The sequence below is a fragment of the Salvelinus fontinalis genome, chromosome 35 (assembly GCF_029448725.1).
Source record: "Salvelinus fontinalis isolate EN_2023a chromosome 35, ASM2944872v1, whole genome shotgun sequence".
Classification (NCBI taxonomy): Eukaryota; Metazoa; Chordata; class Actinopteri; order Salmoniformes; family Salmonidae; genus Salvelinus; species Salvelinus fontinalis.
The window spans coordinates 15729654-15748590 of record NC_074699.1 but is presented as its reverse complement, the minus strand read 5'-3'; the positions used below and the strand labels follow the sequence as shown (position 1 = coordinate 15748590).

The window sequence follows — 18937 nt, the reverse complement described above, 5'->3', positions numbered from 1 at the left end:
ATATGTCCTTTTCTTAATCACCTACACCAGTGGTTTCCAAACTTTTATAGTCCCGTACCCCTTCAAACATTCAACCTCCAGCTGCATAGCACCAGGGTCAGTGCACTCTCAAATGTTGTTTTTTGTCATCATTGTAAGCCTGCCACACACACACTATACGATACATTTATTAAACATAAGAATGAGTGTGAGTTTTTGTCACAACAGGGCTCATGGGAAGTGACAAAGAGCTCTAGTAGGACCAGGGGACAAATAATAATATAAAAATAATCCATAATTTTGCTCTTTATTTAAGCATCTTACATATAAAACCTTATTTGTTTGTCGAAAATTGTGAATAACTCACCACAGGTTAATGAGAAGGGTGTGCTTGAAAGGATGCACATAACTCTGCAATGTTGGGTTGTATTGGAGAGAGTCTCAGTCTTAAATAATTTTTCACACACAGTCTGTGCCTGTATTCAGTTGTCATGCTAGTGAGGGCCGAGAATCCACTCTCACATAGGTACGTGGTTGCAAAGGGCATCAGTGTCTTAATAGGGGTGCAGCCCGACACTGGTACACTTATGACAACATCCAGCTCAAGTGCAGGGTGTGCGAAATTCAAAAGATATTTTTTTCAAATATTTAACTTTCACACATTAACAAGTCCAAGACACCAGATGAAAGGTGCACATCTTGTGAATCAAGCCAACATGTCCGATTTTTAAAATGTTTTACAGGGAAGACACAATATGTAAATATATTAGCTAATCACGTTAGCAAAAGACACCAATATTCTTACTCCATCAGTTTATGACTCCATCAGTAGCTATCACAAATTCGGCCAAATAAAGATAAAAATAGCTACTAACCAAGAAACAACCTCATCAGATGACAATCTGATAACATATTTATTGTATAGCATATGTTTTTTTCGAAAAATTTGCATATTTCAGGTATAATTCATAGTTTACATTTCAGCTACAATCAGAAATTGCACCGAAAGCAGCCATAATATTTACAGACACCAACGTCAAATACCTAATTACTCATCATAAAACATTTCTGAAAAATACATAGTGTACAGCAATTGAAAGACAGGCATCTTGTGATTCTAGACAATATTTCCGATTTATTAAATGTTTTACAGCGCAAACAAAATGTAGCGTGATATTAGCATAGCCACAATAGCCAGAAAAACTTGGGTGCCCACGACCAGTCAACATGCACGACAGATATTAGAAATAGCATCATAAAATGTTTCTTACTTTTGGTGGTCTTCCGTCAGAATATTGGATAAGGTGTCCTTTGTCCAGAACAGTCGTTGTTTTGATCTGGAATGGCAAATATCCCTCTTCATATAGCATGGGCACTTGCCAAGTGACACGGATTACTCCAAAGTCAACAAAGTTAGAAAACGGAACACGGCAAAACTCCCGAAAAAGTTTCAATAATCTGATTAAACTATATTGAAAAAACATACGTTACGATGATATGGTGACATGTATCAAATCAAATCTAAGACGGAGATGTTCGTCTTTCATAACCACAGCTAAACAGAAGCCATTTCCGTGTCCTCTTTCGCGCGCTCCAGAAACAGGAACTGGACGGTCACGTCAAACAAAGACCTTTTATTCCACCTCTGACCAAGATAGACACGAAATTTCTTCTCTCAACGCATCTTGAACAACCAGGGGAAGGCGTAGGAAGTGTTTGTAGACTCTTACGTCACACGCCCATGTATAGGCATGAGGTTGAACAGAGCATAGATTTCTGACATTTCACTTCCTGGTCAGGAAAAGTGCTGCAGAAGGATTTCTGTTTCACTCAGAGAAATAATTCAAACGTTTTTAGAAACTAGAGAGTGTTTTCTATCCAATTGTAATAATAATATGCATATTGTACGAGCAAGAATTGAGTACGACGCCGTTTGAAATGGGCACATATAATCTGGCTACTCAATACGCCCCCTGCAGCCATAAGAAGTTTTTAACAGCGCAATTTACCAAGGCAGGATACTCTGAGCGCAGCCCAATCCAGAAATCTAGCAGTGGCTTCTGATTAAATTCAATTTTCACAGAACCTCTTGATGCAATTTCAATGAGGCTCTCTTGTTCAGATATCGGTAAGTGGAATGGAGGCAGGGCATGAAACAAATCCAGTTGTTTATGTCGTCCTGCGTAATTGTGCACCCAACTCACTCAGGTGCTTTGCTATATCACCTTTTGCAATGTCCTTAAGCTTGAGTTCATTTGCACACAAGAAATCATACACTGATGGAAAGACCTGTGTGTTGTCCTTGTTAATGCAGACAGAGAAGAGCTCCAACCTCTTAATCATAGCCTGAATTTTATCCCGCACATTGAATATAGTTGCAGAGAGTCCCTGTAATCCTAGATTCAGATCATTCAGGCGAGAAAAAACATCACCCAGACAGGCCAGTCATCATGTAAGTGGTCAGACAAGTAAAAACTTTAAGCTCCTCTCTCAATTCAAAAAATCGTATCAATACTATTCCCCTTGATAACCAGTGCACTTCTGTATGTTGTAAAAGCGTTACATGGTCGCTGCCCATATCATTGCATATTGCAGAAAATACACTAGAGTTCAGTGGCCTTGCTTTAACAAAGTTAACCATTTTCACTGTAGTTTCCAAAACGTCTTTCATGTTGTCAGGCATTCCCTTGGCGGCAAGCAGTAATTGTTTCAAAACATCTACAGCCATGTCACTGATGAGTCATGAAACAGTTTTGTTTGATGAAGGCATTGTCTGTATAGTTTTTTTGTTGCCTTTCCCCCCAGCATTGTCCCAGCCATATCCGTGGCAGCAGGAATAATAAAGTCATCCACAAAAGTATTGCCTGTCCTAGCCACTCGGTAGCTCACCATATAAGACGCATCTAGCCCCTTCTTATTAATGGTATCTCTTCGGCTGCATCAGATTCACAACTGTTAGTGTCCATGCTAGCTGGGCTAACAACAAATGTAGAATTACTGATGCTAGCATTGGATGTGCTCGTGGAAGCAGAACAACTTGTGTCATCGGCAGGTGTAGTACTGCTGGTAGTAGCAGTACTACCAGTAGAGCTGGTATGCGTCTCTATGGGGCTTACTTATTTATTTATTTTAAACTTTTTTAAACCATTTTCGAGCAAACGGAATGAGCAGCAGCTACGTTTGGCTACATACGGACACCGTTAATGGAATTCCCGCGAGAGAGTAACGGTTAATGTGATCGGATGTTAATTATTTGACTAGATTATCTGTATTTGACATTGTGTTGTTATTTCGCTGAACACTAGATGGTTTAATTTTATTTTTGGCAGTGAAACGAGGCTACTCAGGCGAGGAAAAAAAACTCAACCAAATGTATAGCGCCGTTGGAAAATATAAATGGACTGTTTGAAACTGGGAAGAAAATAAACATTTAATTATTATTATTATATATTTTTTTTATGTGAATAACATTTTTATTTGCCGTACCCCCGACGGCTTTGCGCGTACCCCAGTTTGGGAATACCTGATCTACACTGAACAAAAGTTTAAACGCAACATGTAAGTGGTCCCATGTTTAATGAGCTGAAATAAAAGATCCCAGAAATGTTCCATGAGCACAAAAAGCTTATTTCTCTCAACGTTTGTGCACAAATTAGTTTACATCCCTGTCAGTGAGCGTTTCTCCTTTGACAAGATAATCCATCCACATGACAGGTGTGGCATATCAAGAAGCTGATTTAACAGCATGGTCATTACACAGGTGTAACTTGTGCTGGGGACAATAAAATGTACAGTTTCGTCACACAACACAATGCCACAGATTAGGGCCTAATACATTTATTTCAATTGACTGATTTCCTCATATGAACTGTAACTCCGTAAAATCTTTGAAATTGTTGCATGTTGCATTTATATATTTGTTCAGTGTATAATTCAGTCAGTGTTGAGTGTTATTGCTGACCTGTGTGTTATGTTGTAGTGGGTTGGAGCTGGTGGAGCTGAGTGAGCGTCACAGCGGCACCACCCTGTGTTGTTCAGAGCCCACTCTGGAGCTGCTGGGGGTGGAGCCAGAACCACAGCACATAAGCCGCTACCGCCACTCCAGGACCGCCAGCGAGATGCTCACTGACCGGTACTGACATACACCTTACAATGTTCCCAGAAGATCTCTACAGTTGACATCTTACAGACCCCAGCTTCTAGCCTGATCGACTCAGACTGCCAACTGTCCCCACGTATCAGCTTGTGTATGTCCTGCGTGTATGAACTGTACTGACCCCGATGTCTCTATACCCCCTAACTCAGGCAGTTCTTTGTGGAGGAGCTGGTCCAGTGTAGAGAGTTCTACTCCTCTCAGAACCGCCTGCTGAAGCTGCAGTTTGCCCTGTACAACCTCCTGGCTGCCAACTCAGAGCTGGTGTGCTACTTCATCATCGTGCTCAACAACATGGTGACGGCCTCCGTCATCTCAGTGGTGTTGCCCATCCTCATCTTCCTCTGGGCCATGCTGGCCGTGCCACGCCCCACCAAGAAGTTCTGGATGACCGCTATTGTCTACACTGAGGTGGGTCGTTGTTGGGTTGAAAATGCTGGTACCAAGACAGAGCTGGTTTAAGGATTGTTATTGTCGCACCGATGTAGTATGGTAGTGCACACCTATATAAGCCTGTTGAGACATGGTAAGCGTCTGCACCTGTGCAATGGCTATCTTCTCCCTCCTCTTGCCTTCGTTGGCTAAAGTGGTGTAAACATTGCGTAAGATGTGAAGTATGTCATGTGTAAGATTGTTTTTGATTGAACACCTGGTGTAAACCAACGGTAGAAACCAAATTGCATTCCAGATTTCCAGGCCTAATTTAGGGCTTTATTCCACTCTGTTCCCGTTCCAGGCTGTTAGCTTTTACAAAAATAAATACAAATAATATTTAACAGATGGTCATGTATTAGATACGTTTCTTTATGTTAAACTATGTTTCCCTCTGCATTGTTCTGGTTTGTTCCGGTTCTACTCAGGTCATGGTGGTGGTAAAGTACCTGTTCCAGTTTGGTTTCTTCCCGTGGAACAGTGTATATGAGCTCACGCTGAACGAGGACAAGCCTTTCTTCCCACCTCGTATCCTGGGCCTGGAGAAGACTGATAACTACATCCGCTATGATCTGCTACAGCTGCTGGCTCTCTTCTTCCATCGCTCACTGCTACAGGTATACCAGCCCACCTTTGAATTCTCAGCCTTGACTCTGTTGGCCTTGACATTTATAATCATACGTTTATACCACAAGATTTGGATTCAATACTCATAACGGTTTTGTTTCTTCACTGTCTCTCTTCAGCGGTATGGCCTGTGGGACCAGGAATGTGCTCTGGAGGAGAAGCCCTCACGGCCATCAAAGGAGGCCAACAAGAAGGAGGAAGGAGAAGTCCATCTTGTCCATCCCAGCCCAGGACCCAGCCTCATGGACCTGGAGGAACTCAAACCGGACGAGGACCAGAAGGCCGAACCAGAGCCTGACCCACAGCCTGAACCAGAGCCCAGCACCAGCGTAGCCCCTACCCCAGAACCGCCCCCCAGCCTGCCTGTGGAGGGACCCAAGAAGAAGGGCAGCATCATGCGCTTCCGCAAGAAAAAACAACTAAGCAAAGGTGAGTTAAAGAAACTAGCAATAGAGGGGAGAATGAAGACGTTCATGAATTAAAGGCCTGTGTGTCCTTATGACTGCCCTCCTCAGAGTTACAGTGAAATGATTTGTATTCTGTTTGGATCCTAGAAGCCTTAGATATCAAGGCTGAGAAGAAGGAGCAGAAGAAGAAACAGAAGGGTAAGCGTAGAGAGGCAGCCAGTAAGAAGCTGATAGCAGTGGGAGAGAAGATCACGCACTTCACCATCACCACGTAAGTACACAGAAGTCACTCACTGGAGAGCTCGTCAGACAATACAGACGTCACACAATTACATAACCAGTGGATTCTATAGTGTTATTATGGTTTGTAAATCATTCTGTGGGGTTTGATTTGCATTTAGAAGTGTAGTTGGTTGTGACACGATTACTACTCTTTGTAGTGTGCGGGATGTCTACAAGCCTTGTCACGAATTCATCAGCGACATTTTACATGCGCCGTACCGTGCTGCCACTGATGTCTACGCCTTCATGTTCCTCACGGACGTGGTGGATTTCATCATCATTGTCTTCGGTTTCTGGGCCTTTGGAGTGAGTACTGTTTACATGACTGCAATGAAATTCACTTTGTGTATGAGGCCACTCTTGGCCTACAACCTATTCCTATACCTGGCCGGCAAAATCTCTCAAACTTTTCAAACCTCTCAAAACAATTCCGATATTGTATTACTCGTTGTTGCGTCACCACTTACATGTTATTCCGATTAAACCATCAAAACGCCATCTTTAGAAGCTCTGTGCTTGGTCACAGGACACTATAACAGCATTCTGTGGACTTAACGGTTTGCCCATTGTGCCTCAGAAACACTCGGCCGCAGCAGACATTGCCTCCACGCTGTCAGAGGACCAGGTGCCCGAGGCCTTCCTGGTGATGCTGCTCATCCAGTTCAGCACCATGATCATCGACCGAGCCCTCTACCTCCGCAAGACCGTCCTGGGCAAGCTCATCTTCCAGATCATCCTGGTGTTCGGCATCCACCTCTGGATGTTCTTCATCCTGCCTGCTGTCACTGAGAGGTGAGGAAGAGGCGGGTGTGTCCGCAGAGTGATGCATCTCATTACATCTTGTCTATTTAATCAAGCTTAGGACGATATGTTTGTCTATCTTCGTGATGTTCGACAGTCCTTAAGCGGTGTACCTATTGCATCATTTCTCTGAGGTGTATACTGGAGTGTGTCTCTCTCTCTGTCCTCTCAGGATGTTCAGTCAAAACTCCGTGGCTCAGCTCTGGTACTTCTTCAAGTGTATCTACTTTGCCCTGTCGGCCTATCAGATCCGCTGTGGCTACCCCACCCGGATCCTGGGCAATGTCCTCACTAAGAAGTTCAACCACCTCAACCTCTTCCTCTTCCAGGGGTGAGTCTGTCTCCTAGTCTCCTACTCTGCCACACCATTTAATATGTTTGAGTCAGGGTGTCTCCCTGTTCAGGGAGGTGATGGGATGAGGTTGGGTACTGGTACAGGGTGATATTGTCTGTCTATCTGTTCTCAGGTTCCGCTTGGTGCCTTTCCTGGTGGAGCTCCGGGCAGTGATGGACTGGGTGTGGACTGACACCACTCTGTCCCTCTCCAACTGGATGTGTGTAGAAGACATCTACGCCAACATCTTCATCATCAAGTGCAGCCGTGAGACAGAGAAGGTACAAAGACCTCTAGGTTACAAATGTAGTTGATAAAATCCCTTGCTGTCTGTTGTAGTATGTGATTAGGCCAGCAGTTCTTACAGCTGGTTCCTCTTCATCCTCAGAAATACCCTCAGCCCAAAGGCCAGAAGAAGAAGAAGATAGTGAAGTATGGGATGGGAGGACTCATCATCTTCTTCCTCATCTGCATCATCTGGTTCCCGCTGCTCTTCATCTCATTGGTCAGATCGGTTGTGGGCGTGGTCAATCACCCTGTGGATGTCACAGTGACCGTCAAGCTGGGAGGATATGAGGTAATTACTGGGGGGGAACTTATAAGTGAGCACAATTTACACTCTAATGGGCACCGGACCCATGCTGCCCATGGTCATCTTCAACAGCAAGTTTCGTCCAGCACTAAAAAGCAAGCAATGGAGAATCTATGGAAGATACATTTGATATGTGCTCAGGTTAGAGTTGTTGTACTGAAACGTTAACCATTGTCCCTCTCCATAGCCCTTGTTCACCATGAGTGTCCAGCAGCAGTCCATTCAGTCCTTCACTGAGGAGGACTACAACAAACTCACCACCAACTTCTATGACAATGCTGTACGTAATACCTCCAACTCTACTGTAAAGAGCTCAACTAATTTCCTTCCCTCGGGCGCCCTGTTTTAGAATATAATTAAACAAATTGTGTACAACTGTGTGACTGTGAGTAAGTGATCCCTGTTGAATGATGAATATAACAAACATGGATTTGAGTTCTGCTGCTCTCCATTTGCCTCCGCGGTAGGCAGTTGTAACTTCTGATTGTCTGTGTGTGTCCCCTGCAGAGGGCTATGCAGTTCATCACCCTCTACAGCTATGAGGACATAGTGACAGCTAAGATCGAGGGCAGCTCAGGGTCAGTGTGGAGGATCAGCCCACCCAGTCGACAGGAGGTGGTCAAGGAGCTGCTGGGCAGCCCTGTGGACATGACCCTACGCCTGGCCTGGACCTTCCAGAGGTCAGCTGGGTGTGGTGTGTGTGTGCATGGGTGTTTGTGCACCTGTATGTGTGTGGTTTTAAGTAGTTGCCCTGTGGTTTTCTATATTTCATATATTTTTGTCTGTCTCTTTCTTCAGGGACCTTGGCAAGGGTGGCACTGTGGAGCACACATCTGAAAAGTACTCCATCGATCTGGATCCAGGCAACCCGGTCAGAGCAGACCTGGCTTCCCTGCTAGTGGGGAACCGCACAGACCCAGTGTATGTTCTGCTCTCCGCTCAAAGTCAAATGTAGTATTTACATTTCTGTTGTGTGAAGTCCTGTCCTGAATTTTGTTTGACATGATCTGTACTGTTTTTTATCAGACGTGTGCCTCACATGTTCCCCAACTATATCCGAGCACCAAACGGAGCCGAGGCCAAACCAGTCGACCAGCTGTATGAAGGTCAGAGCGGCTTTTATGTATAAACATCCTTCTTGCCATACAGTACTTGAAATATAGACGGGTTAGCTGACAACGTCACGGAAACTATGCGCACGCTTCAATGGGGCAGAAGGCAGTGTGTTGTTGTGATGCTGGATGGCCAGATAGCTGGCAACAATGACAAGAAACTGCCATGTGGGGAATCGTAAGTGGCTCGTGTTTCAGCTTGTTTGATATTGTTCTTGATACCATGGCATGTTTTGTCTGATGTCACGTCAACTAATATGGCAAAAATTTGCTAGCTGTAACGACTTATCTGACAGACAAGTGCTCATTGTTCAGCTTTCTTTCTTTATATTTTCAATAAACATTGGAGGCGATATATAGTTGACATGTTGTCAACAATCTAAGCCAACTCCGTCTGTTTTGCCCCCTAGTTGAGCACGCATCAGTTTTGTTGCTAGACAACCAACCCGTCTATAAGGAAGCTCAAAGCTGAAACATAGGCAGTCAGTCTGTGTTACTGTCTCCCTGACACCATGTTATGTTGCAGGTGACGAGGAGGGCTACCAGGATGTAACACTGTCTCTGATGAGGGACCGCTCTGTGAACAGCACCCGTGGGGCCCAGGAGTGGTGGGACATCAGCATCGCCGACTGTCCTCCGTCCACAGGGGCCTGCGGCGTCCTGCCCATGGTCATCTTCAACGACAAAGTCAGCCCCCCCAGCCTAGGTTTCCTGGCAGGATATGGGTAAGGATCTGTACCTACCGGTCTTCTCAATGGTAGCCAAGTCCAGCTAATCTAATAGACTAGATTTACATTCAAACTATTGTGTGGAAAATGAACTGTATTTTGAATAGAAGAGAGCTCTATGTTCAATTATGCTCATTCTACATTTGTTCTCCGCTGCAGGATCATGGGTCTGTACGTGTCTGTGGTGCTGGTGATCGGGAAGTTTGTGAGGGGCTTCTTCAGTGAGATCTCTCACTCCATTATGTTTGAGGAGCTGCCCTGTGTTAACCGTATCCTCAAGCTGTGCACAGACATCTTCCTGGTCAGGGAGACAGGAGAGCTAGAGCTGGAAGAGGAGCTCTACTCCAAACTCATCTTCCTCTACCGCTCACCAGAGACTATGATTAAGTGGACAAGAGACAAGCTATCAAGTGACAATCGCTAGCCCCCCTCCCCCCAGCTGTCCTGTCCCATCCCATCCAGAGCACCCCTGGTTGGGGCTGTCTCACACACAGGGGTGCCTCTACCTGGTCTTCTTCTAAAAGAACCAATGGTAGCTCCAGTGGGTCTAGTTTCACTGTGCACTAACCCCTTCTCTTAACCAGGGGGAAAGGGATGTTTTGTCTGTTTCTGTACACAGAGTGCTATTTGCCTCTGCTGGTGGGCTGTACTGACAAGACAGTGAGCCAGAGGCTGTGTGACGGCCAAGGGGCTGCTCCAGTGCCTGTCCCCTGGTTATGGAAGGATTGGCTAGGCCTCTCCAATCAGAAGGGCAGGTTAGATGCTTTGCACTTTGACCACAGACAAAAGCCAGGCTCCTCTTGTCTTATTGCCTGGGTTCCAACAGAAAGATCGGCTTCTGAATGAGGTGTGATGGCCGGCTCGACCTACAGACACTACCCCTTAATGAAGAGCCAGGCCCCCAGACAGGTCACAGGCTGGATCCTCACCACACTGACCAGCACAGTGTGGACTAATGCAGTGCCAAAGGGGACAATTTGAGAGAAAAAGGACCTAAAGTAGGGTGTTTGTTTCCAATCAAATCTCTATTAGATCATATTCAGACAAATCTCTGAATCTTACTCAAACTGTTTACAAATTGAAACACTTCAGTTGGGAGGAAAGCTAACTTTGTACGTGGCAACAAGTTACAGGCTTATTGATTGCAAGACTTGAATCTTTTTTTTTTATTCTTTTTTTTTTTACAAGTGTAAAATATAAGGTGGTTAAATGAGAGTATAGCAACACTGTACAGAGTAAAGACTGAAACATACAAAATGTCTCCATGCTGGACTAACGCATAAGGCAACATTAGCCCCATCTCTAGAAAATGTCGTGCTAGAGTAGTTTGATAAATTGTGACATTATACAGGAAACACATCTACCATTGTGCCTTAAATCTTTTTTTTCTGAATTGTTACAATATGGTCCAACCATTGCTTGAGTAGTTGCCAATATGCATAAATCTATATGCAAAAACGTAAAACCAAAACCTTTCCTAACTTTAATAAACATGTGTTATACTTTATTGCCATATGTTTGCTCTCATTTTCAGAGAACCTGCGTGATGCTGATGGGAGTTCTAATGCAGAACCATGTAGGTTGTTGCTATGGGATCTCTGTTGTTGAAGAATAATCATTTCTATTTCCAATATAATGTGATTCAGCGCCTAAACCAATGAAAATATTGTTCATCTGTACAAATAAATGATCCTTCTCATTCCTGACATGGGAAAAAAAATTGTTTCAGCATCATATATTCAATTCATTAGTTAGACCTGAATCAATGTTAGATTCACCACCAAGCAGTGCCATGTACAAATCATTTTGGGTGTAGTTAAGATTGATTTAAACTGTCTATAGTTGTCTTATAGCCAAATAATTAATAAACTGACTGAAAATAAATAATAAAAGCAATTGGTATTACAGTTCATATTGAGACAAATAGCCTTGGCTGTATAGTTGCCACGGGAACAATGTCACTGCAGTGTCTGCTGTTGGACGTTGTCCAGTCACACTGGGTATTAGTCTGTCACAAAGACCCATTGACCCTTGGGATGGCTTCATCCTCTTCCTCATCTAGCAGGAACTCACTGATCTCCTCCCTCATCTGAGACCTAGACAAGTCCATAGAGAAGTAACAAGGTAAATAGAAGGATATGCTAAGTGAAATTCTACTGGTAATAACTCAATATTATATTCAGACATTATGGGCAAATTAAAAATAGCTATTTCACAAGTTTTTCTTGTTTTTGAGTAAAGAATGTTGTTTTAATCTCACCTTCTCCTCCTCTCAGCCTCTGACAGTATGTACTGGGGAAGGGCGTCTAATGCAGTCTGTAAAACAGAGAAAGTCCATGGTTCACATTGTCCTGCTGTAGTCTTTGTAAAGATTATCTTGGTCATGTTTAGGAGTAATGTGAAGTGATAGATGTCCTTTCACTTACCATGTCTTTGATGGTCAGTCTACAACTGTAACACAACAGGCTTTTAAGATCCACTGTCTCTGGCTCCCTGAAAGAACACACACAGTATTGTATTCATTCAATAGGATCAACATCCCAAATTAAACACAGCCTCTTATTGTACAAGCAACCTCAAGTTGCTTGGCACTTCACCCTATAATGTAAACACGTGAATATACACAGTGTACAAAAGATGAACAACAGCTGCTCTTTCCATGACAGACTGACTAGGTGAAAGCTATGACCCCTTAATGATGTCACTTATTAAATCCACTTCAATCAGTGGAGATGAAGGGGAGGAGACCGGTTAAAGAAGGATTTTTAAGCCTTGAGACAATTTAGAATATGTGCCATTCAAAGGCTGAATGGGCAAGACTAGATTTAAGTGCCTTTGAACGGGGTATGGTAGTAGGTACCAGGCGCACTGGTTTGTGTCAAGAATTGCACCGCTGCTGGGTTCAAACTCAACAGTTTCCCATGTGTATCAAGAATGGTCCACCACCCAAAGGACATCCAGGCAACTTGACAACTGTGGGAAGCATTGGAGTCAACATGGGCCAGCATCCCTGTGGAACGCTTTCGACACCTTGTAGAGTCCATGCCCCGACGAAGTGAGGCTGTTCTGAGGGCAAAAAGGGGAGGGGTGCAAAGCAATATTAGGACGGTGTTATTGTTTTGTACACTCGGTGTACATAATCCAGCTGTACAGTAATGCAAACATTGGGGACGTATACATAAATGGAGACATAATGCCTACTGACTTAGAGGAACAGCAGCCCCCCTCTCCAGTCTCACAGCCCTGACTCTGGCCCTCTCCAGAGGAGTGGCCCTGGCCTGCCGAGGAGGCTGGAGGCGACCCTGGAGCTGCTGCTGTACCAGGGGTACACTCAGGGCCTGGGCCCCGCCTCTGAGACAGCTGCTCTGAGATCAGTGTGGCCTGGTAGGCAGAGAACTCCTCTACAGTACAGTGGGAGGCAGAGAGAGAGAGAGAGAGGGATAGGTAGAGATAAGAGATATTTACGTGATTAGGGTATTACAATTTAAATGAAAAATACAACTAATTTCAGTACAAAATTACATGTATTTTTATTTAGTGAATACAGTACATTTCCGTAATGTGATGCCATCTTAGTACATTGGCAGTGTGACTCACCTAGTTTAGTGTCCAAGGCACAGACACACAGTAGGCACTTAGCGGAGAGTTGTGTGTTGGTGTTCTGAGGGGGACATGCTGTGTGGAGCTTCTCACTGGTCCTGGAGGACAACCATCACAGGTGTTCAATACCAAAATCCTCAAACATTATCAACAGCCATCTTCACACGAGTCTAGATACAGAACAGGCTCACTTAAGATTGATATAGTATCCTTCTTTTAACAAAATCCCCTTTCAACTGTTGCTTCCACTTTTCTGGGCCCCGTTATTTACTTAACAAATAAGGAACACTCAAAATGTGCACTTATAAATCAGAACAATTTGAATCAAAATACAGCTGTAGACAGAAGTCAAAGATCAAACATCAGACATACAACTGATGTCTCTCCTGAGTTCTGCCCCGAACAAAGGACAGGATCTTATATACCCAAGATCACACCTTACGGTGGGATCTCCTATGTCTAAAACCTGCATGTGCAGCTAAAAGAACAAGTTATTCTGAACACAAGGTTTCTGAGAACCTGTCTCAGCAGTATGCAAATCTGCCCTTGTTTCAGAGAAAAACAGATGCCGTCTCTCTGTGTCTCACTATCACCCTCAGCCCCTTTTCTCACAGACGCGGGGCTGCGGGTTTTGGCAGAGAGCTAGACACAGAGGCCTCAATATTCAGCTATACAGTGAGCATAAGTACAATGGCACGTAAGCAAATTAATAACAACAATCAATGGTGGGGTTCTTCAGAAGACCCCCAAAATCAACTTTAACCTTACACAACCGCTATTTTCTTTACTGCACCATATAGAAGTCGCTCTTACAACTGGTTCCTAGTGTGGCTTCTTCTGCTACCCATCCTCACCTGTAGATTGTGCTGACAGTAGAGGGAAAGTCAGTCTGGAGTTTGGTGACAAAGCTCTCTGTCAAGCGCTGGATGCTGGCCTTGTCTTGTGCCTGGAAGAGGCAGTGAAGAAAACTCTTAAAATACTCTGAGAAGAATACTGGCTTGGCACACAGTGCCACACTGGATAACAATGATAGTAATCAGAACACAGTCGACTCTCACCTTAGAGTCCAGGCCAGGGATGAAGACCGAGGGGATGTCAAACATTCTGTTGTAATATGCTATTTCTTTAGAGGAATAGTCCCTCATGGGTCTGACAATGACCACGTCTCCGTAGCGAGGATCTGAGAAGCCCTGTGAACATAGCAACATTTCAAAATGACACAGCTGCTGCTGCCAGAGCTCAATACACAATGTATGCCTACGTGGGGTAATGCTACGTTGATGCTTTCGAACAGTACTTTAAATATTGCAATGGAGGGGCATAAACATCATGTTCACTATTCTACAGCTGAAAGAGGGGAGGTCTTTTTCCCCTCACCGTGTCCGTTGCCAGCAATGCCCCTCGCCCCAGAGAGATGTTGCTGAGCAGTTTGATGGCCAGACGGGAGCAGCTGTCCCCCATCATCACCTTGGTGTAGGCCTGCGTCCTCGCTGTGTGGAGAATCAGGTGCTGCCTAGACAAAGGCACACGTTACACCTGTCATAAACGGCCTTTACACAAACTAGACCTTCAGAAGCATTTCAGACATGTTCACCCCCCATATGCTCGGATACGTAAATGGCATGTCTCAGAGATACTGTCTAATCTCTCACCTCAGTGTAAGTAGCAAATCCTCTTTGGCTGTCAGCGTCCTCACAGAGGCAAACAGTCTCTGAAGGGCTTGGGTTTGTTCAGGGGTGATGGGGCTGGTTACTCCATTCTGGACCTCCTGCATGCTCAGACTGGACAGGTGACTCTGGGCATTCTCCACAGAGAGGTCTGGGTGCTGGTTCTGGTTCTTCCTGGTCTGGATGAAATGATCCACAGCAGCTTTATAACTCAACCCAGTCTGAGGTTTTTCCGTTGCCGAGGATCCTGCCTCTAGCACGGAGCTGGGGAGACTCAGTACCTGAAACACCATGGGAAGCGAAAGACAATAGACATGATGATGCAACTAAGAGTAGATGATGCAACCATATGTTCTAAATCAGTGGTTCTCAAACTTTTTATTGCCCCGTACCCCTTCAAAACATTCAACCTCCAGCTGCATACCCCCTCTAGCACCAGGGTCAGCGCACTCTCAAATGTTTTTGCCATCATTGTAAGCCTCCCAAACACACACACACACTATAGAATACATTTATTATACTTAAGAATGAGCATGAGTTTGTCCCAACCCGTTTTGTGGGAAGTGACAGAGAGCTCTTATAGGACATGGGCACAAATAATAATAATCAATAGTTTCACTCTTTATTTAGAATCCACTCTCACATAGGTACGTGGTTGCAAAGGGCATCGGTGTCTTAACAGCGTGATTTGCCAAGGCAGGATACTCAATCCAGAAATCTAGCAGTGGCTTCTGATTAAATTCAATTTTCACAGAACCTCAATGCAATTTCAATGAGGCTCTCTTGTTCAGATATCGGTAAGTGGAATGGAGGCAGGGCAGAAAAACGAATCCAGTTGTTTGTGTCGTCCCTTTCGGGAAAGTACCTGCGTAATTGTGCACCCAACTCACTCAGGTGCTTCGCTATATCACCTTTTACATTGTCCGTAAGCTTGAGTTCATTTGCACACAAAAAAAAATCATACAATGATGGAAAGACCTGTGTGTTGTCCTTGTTAATGCAGACAGAGAAGAGCTCCAACTTCTTAATCATAGCCTCAATTTTGTCCCGCACATTAAATATAGTTGCAGAGAGTCCCTGCAATCCTAGATTCAGATCATTCAGATGAGAAAAAACATCACTCAGATAGGCCAGTCGTGTGAGAAACTCGTCATCGTGTAAGCGGTCAGACAAGTGAAAATTATGGTCACCAAAGAAAACTTTAAGCTCGTCTCTCGATTTAAAAAAAACGTGTCAATACTTTGCCTCTTGATAACCAGCGCACTTCTGTATGTTGTACATGGTCGCTGCCCATATCATTGCGTAGTGCAGAAAATACATGAGAGTTCAGGGGCCTTGCTTTAACAAAGTTAACCATTTTCACTGTAGTGTCCAAAACGTCATTCAAGCTGTCAGGCATTCCCTTGAGAGCAAAAGCCTCTCGGTGGATGCTGCAGTTTACCCAAGTGGTTTGCGAGCAACTGCTTGCACGCGCGTTACCTCTCCACTATGTCTCCCTGTCATGGCTTTTGCGCCATCAGTACAGATACCAACATGAGCAGCAGCTACGTTTGGCTACATACAGACCCTTAGTGGAATTCCCGCGAGAGAGTAACGGTTAATGTGATCGGATGTTAATTATTTGACTAGGTTACCTGTATTTGACATTGTGTTGTTATTTCGCTGAACACTAGATGGTTTAATTTTATTTTTGGCAGTGAAACGAGGCTACTCAGGCAGGGAAAAAAACTCACTCAAATGTATAGCCCCGTTGGAAAATATAAATGGACTGTTTGAAAATGAGAAGAAAAAATGTTAAAAAAAAAAAAACGTTACCTGTTCTAAATAATGACAAGCTATAATACAGTGCCTTTGGAAAGTATTCAGCCCCCTTGACTTTATATTCTACAGCCTTAATCTAAAATTGATTCAATCTGGGGGGTTTTCTCTTCATCAATCTACACACAATACCCCATAAAGACAAAGCGAAAACAGGATTTGAAATTTTTGCAAATGTGTGTGTGTGTGTATATATATATGAAATATTGCATTTACATAAGTATTCAGACCCTTCACTCAGTACTTTGTTGAAGCACCTTTGGCAGTGATACCAGCAGAGTCTTCTTGGGTATGATGCTACAAGCTTGGCACACCTGTATTTGGGGAGTTTCTCCCATTCTTCTCTGCAGATCCTCTCAAGCTCTGTCAGGTTGGATGGGGAGCGTCGCTGCACAGCTATTTTCAGGTCTCTCCAGAGATGTTCGATCGGGTTCAAGTCTGGGCTCTGGCTCGGCCACTCAATGACATTCAGAGACTTGTCCTGAAACCACTCCTGTGTTGTCTTGGCTGTGTGCTTAGGATTGTTGTCCTGTTGGAAGGTGAACCTTCGCCCCAGTCTGAGGTCCTGAGCAGGTTTTCATCAAGGATCTTTCTGTACTTTGCTCCGTTCATCTTTTTTTATTTGACCTTTATTTAACTAGGCAAGTCAGTTAAATTCTTATTTACAATGACGGCCTCAATTATGTAAATAAAGTATCCGTTTTTTTTATATACATTTGCAAAATATCTAAAAACCTGTTTTTGGATTGTCATTATGGGATATTGTATACACATTTTAGAATAAGGCTCTAACGTAACAAAATGTGGTAAACATCAAGGGGTCTGAATACTTTCCGAAGGCATTGTACATATTTAATTCCGGGAAATATTTAATTCCAATGATCAAAGCTCAGTCTCACATCCCAGACAGAAGTACACAAAAAAAATCTGGCCCATCTCTTGACAGCTCACCTGCTCCAGGTGGACTATGTGGTAATGGTAATTAGTGTCTCTGAAAACTGACTCCAGTTGAGCCACTGCCCTCTTCCGCTCTTCCATGCTTTGACCACTGGCCCCGCCCTCTGTCAAGACACGGTAATAGACAATCATCACACATGAGCTAGTCTAATGGGCCAGAACCACCTGCTAAGTGACAGAAGAAAAAAAAACATTGTGCCAAAGAGCAGTGATGATCATCTGTGCATTACCATCTATGTAGATAATTCCAGGGACAAATCTCAACTTCTTGGGTGCGTCTCGACTCAAACCCTGAGAGAAGAAAAAGGTTCATTTTCATTCAAAAAAACAAAAACAGTTTAAAACCCATAATACTTTGAAGACACTGTTAATGAGTTACATCTAAAATGTCAGCCCTGTGATATTTCAGTAATTGCAACATACAGTGTGACTACACATCTAGTAAGACATTGACCCAACTACCTCTTGAACCTGTGACAGCATGGAGCTAGAGGCTGGCCCTCCAGACACTGCAAGAAGAACCTACAACAGAGAAACAATGCCAACTCGGTTGTTTGATTTATGTAAGACGTTACAAACATGTTAGAGATGGATATTCAATACCTTCTCTCCTGGGAATATGACCCGGTTCTTTCCCAGCATGGCCCGGAACTTGTGTATGAAGTACTCCTTGAAGCAGCCCCTGGCCAGAAGACATACCCAAATAAATGCATTACTTTTCATTATTAGCTACAAAGAGCATATGTGCTGACAATGAGAACCAAAAAATGCACAACTAAGTATAAATTAGCACTAATTTTTGCAGTAAATTCTGTGGGGTCAGTTCTTGAGACAAATACATCTAGTTTGTGATACTTACAAAAACAAGTTCAATTAACGTTACCTGCAAAATGCATCTCCAGCTCGGATAATCAATACAGTTGTATTTTCTTTGCATTTGACACACTTCTTGGAGACACTGCGATAAAAAAAAATGAATTGTGAGCGGCTGGAAGCAGTTGCTACAGCAGACAAAACTTTAAGTAGCTAAACTAACGTTAGCTACATTAGCTTGACTGCAGCTAAAGCAACTGGGTAATCTAGCTGTTAAATGGGCAAATAGTTTACCGTGGGGTCACTCTGTGATCTAGCTGTCCATTGTATTCCTCATCAACCTGGCACATGGTCGAGTTGAGCGAGTTAGCTAGCTATGTAGAGCTCTAATTTATTGTAGCTTGCTAGCTAACAATTGCAGAATGTAGCTGTAACAGAGTTTTCGGTACAAGCTTGCCAGCGAGCCAGTTAAAACTATGTGAGCAGATACCAGAGTTTTTCGAAACTCTATTTAGCAAGAGAAATTCATTAGATTAGTTTAGCTATTTTGAGATGTATTTAATTCAGCCTATTTCTCATAGCTGTTAAAAGGGCTCGTGCTGGAATAACAACAAAACGCATTTTGATGACGTGCT

The 18937-nt window shown here is 43.7% G+C and overlaps 2 protein-coding genes across 2 annotated transcripts in view; one reads left to right on the top strand and one right to left on the bottom strand.

Annotated features, from left to right (window-relative positions):
• LOC129834375 (piezo-type mechanosensitive ion channel component 1-like) overlaps window positions 1–10954 on the top strand; it is a 79084-nt gene extending 68130 nt beyond the window's left edge. The window contains exons 35-50 of the mRNA XM_055899296.1: window positions 3959–4111; window positions 4285–4543; window positions 4993–5181; window positions 5311–5620; window positions 5746–5869; window positions 6039–6186; window positions 6458–6672; window positions 6854–7012; window positions 7149–7296; window positions 7404–7592; window positions 7795–7887; window positions 8115–8287; window positions 8406–8528; window positions 8634–8713; window positions 9246–9444; window positions 9607–10954. Coding sequence (XP_055755271.1) covers window positions 3959–4111; window positions 4285–4543; window positions 4993–5181; window positions 5311–5620; window positions 5746–5869; window positions 6039–6186; window positions 6458–6672; window positions 6854–7012; window positions 7149–7296; window positions 7404–7592; window positions 7795–7887; window positions 8115–8287; window positions 8406–8528; window positions 8634–8713; window positions 9246–9444; window positions 9607–9871 — 2827 coding nt within the window. The 3' untranslated portion in view covers window positions 9872–10954. The remainder of the gene's footprint in view (window positions 1–3958; window positions 4112–4284; window positions 4544–4992; window positions 5182–5310; window positions 5621–5745; window positions 5870–6038; window positions 6187–6457; window positions 6673–6853; window positions 7013–7148; window positions 7297–7403; window positions 7593–7794; window positions 7888–8114; window positions 8288–8405; window positions 8529–8633; window positions 8714–9245; window positions 9445–9606) is intronic.
• Window positions 10599–18926, bottom strand: LOC129834382 (cytoplasmic tRNA 2-thiolation protein 2-like). Its single transcript, XM_055899309.1, has 15 exons — window positions 18597–18926; window positions 18373–18447; window positions 18093–18171; window positions 17952–18011; window positions 17720–17780; window positions 17484–17593; window positions 14700–14995; window positions 14425–14560; window positions 14106–14237; window positions 13902–13993; window positions 13045–13145; window positions 12653–12848; window positions 11874–11940; window positions 11708–11763; window positions 10599–11543 (listed from the first exon to the last, which is right to left on the bottom strand). The coding sequence occupies exons 1-15, from the start codon at window positions 18650–18652 to the stop codon at window positions 11459–11461; spliced, it is 1602 nt and encodes a 533-aa protein (XP_055755284.1). The 5' UTR covers window positions 18653–18926; the 3' UTR covers window positions 10599–11458.
• Window positions 18927–18937: the final 11 nt, after the last annotated feature.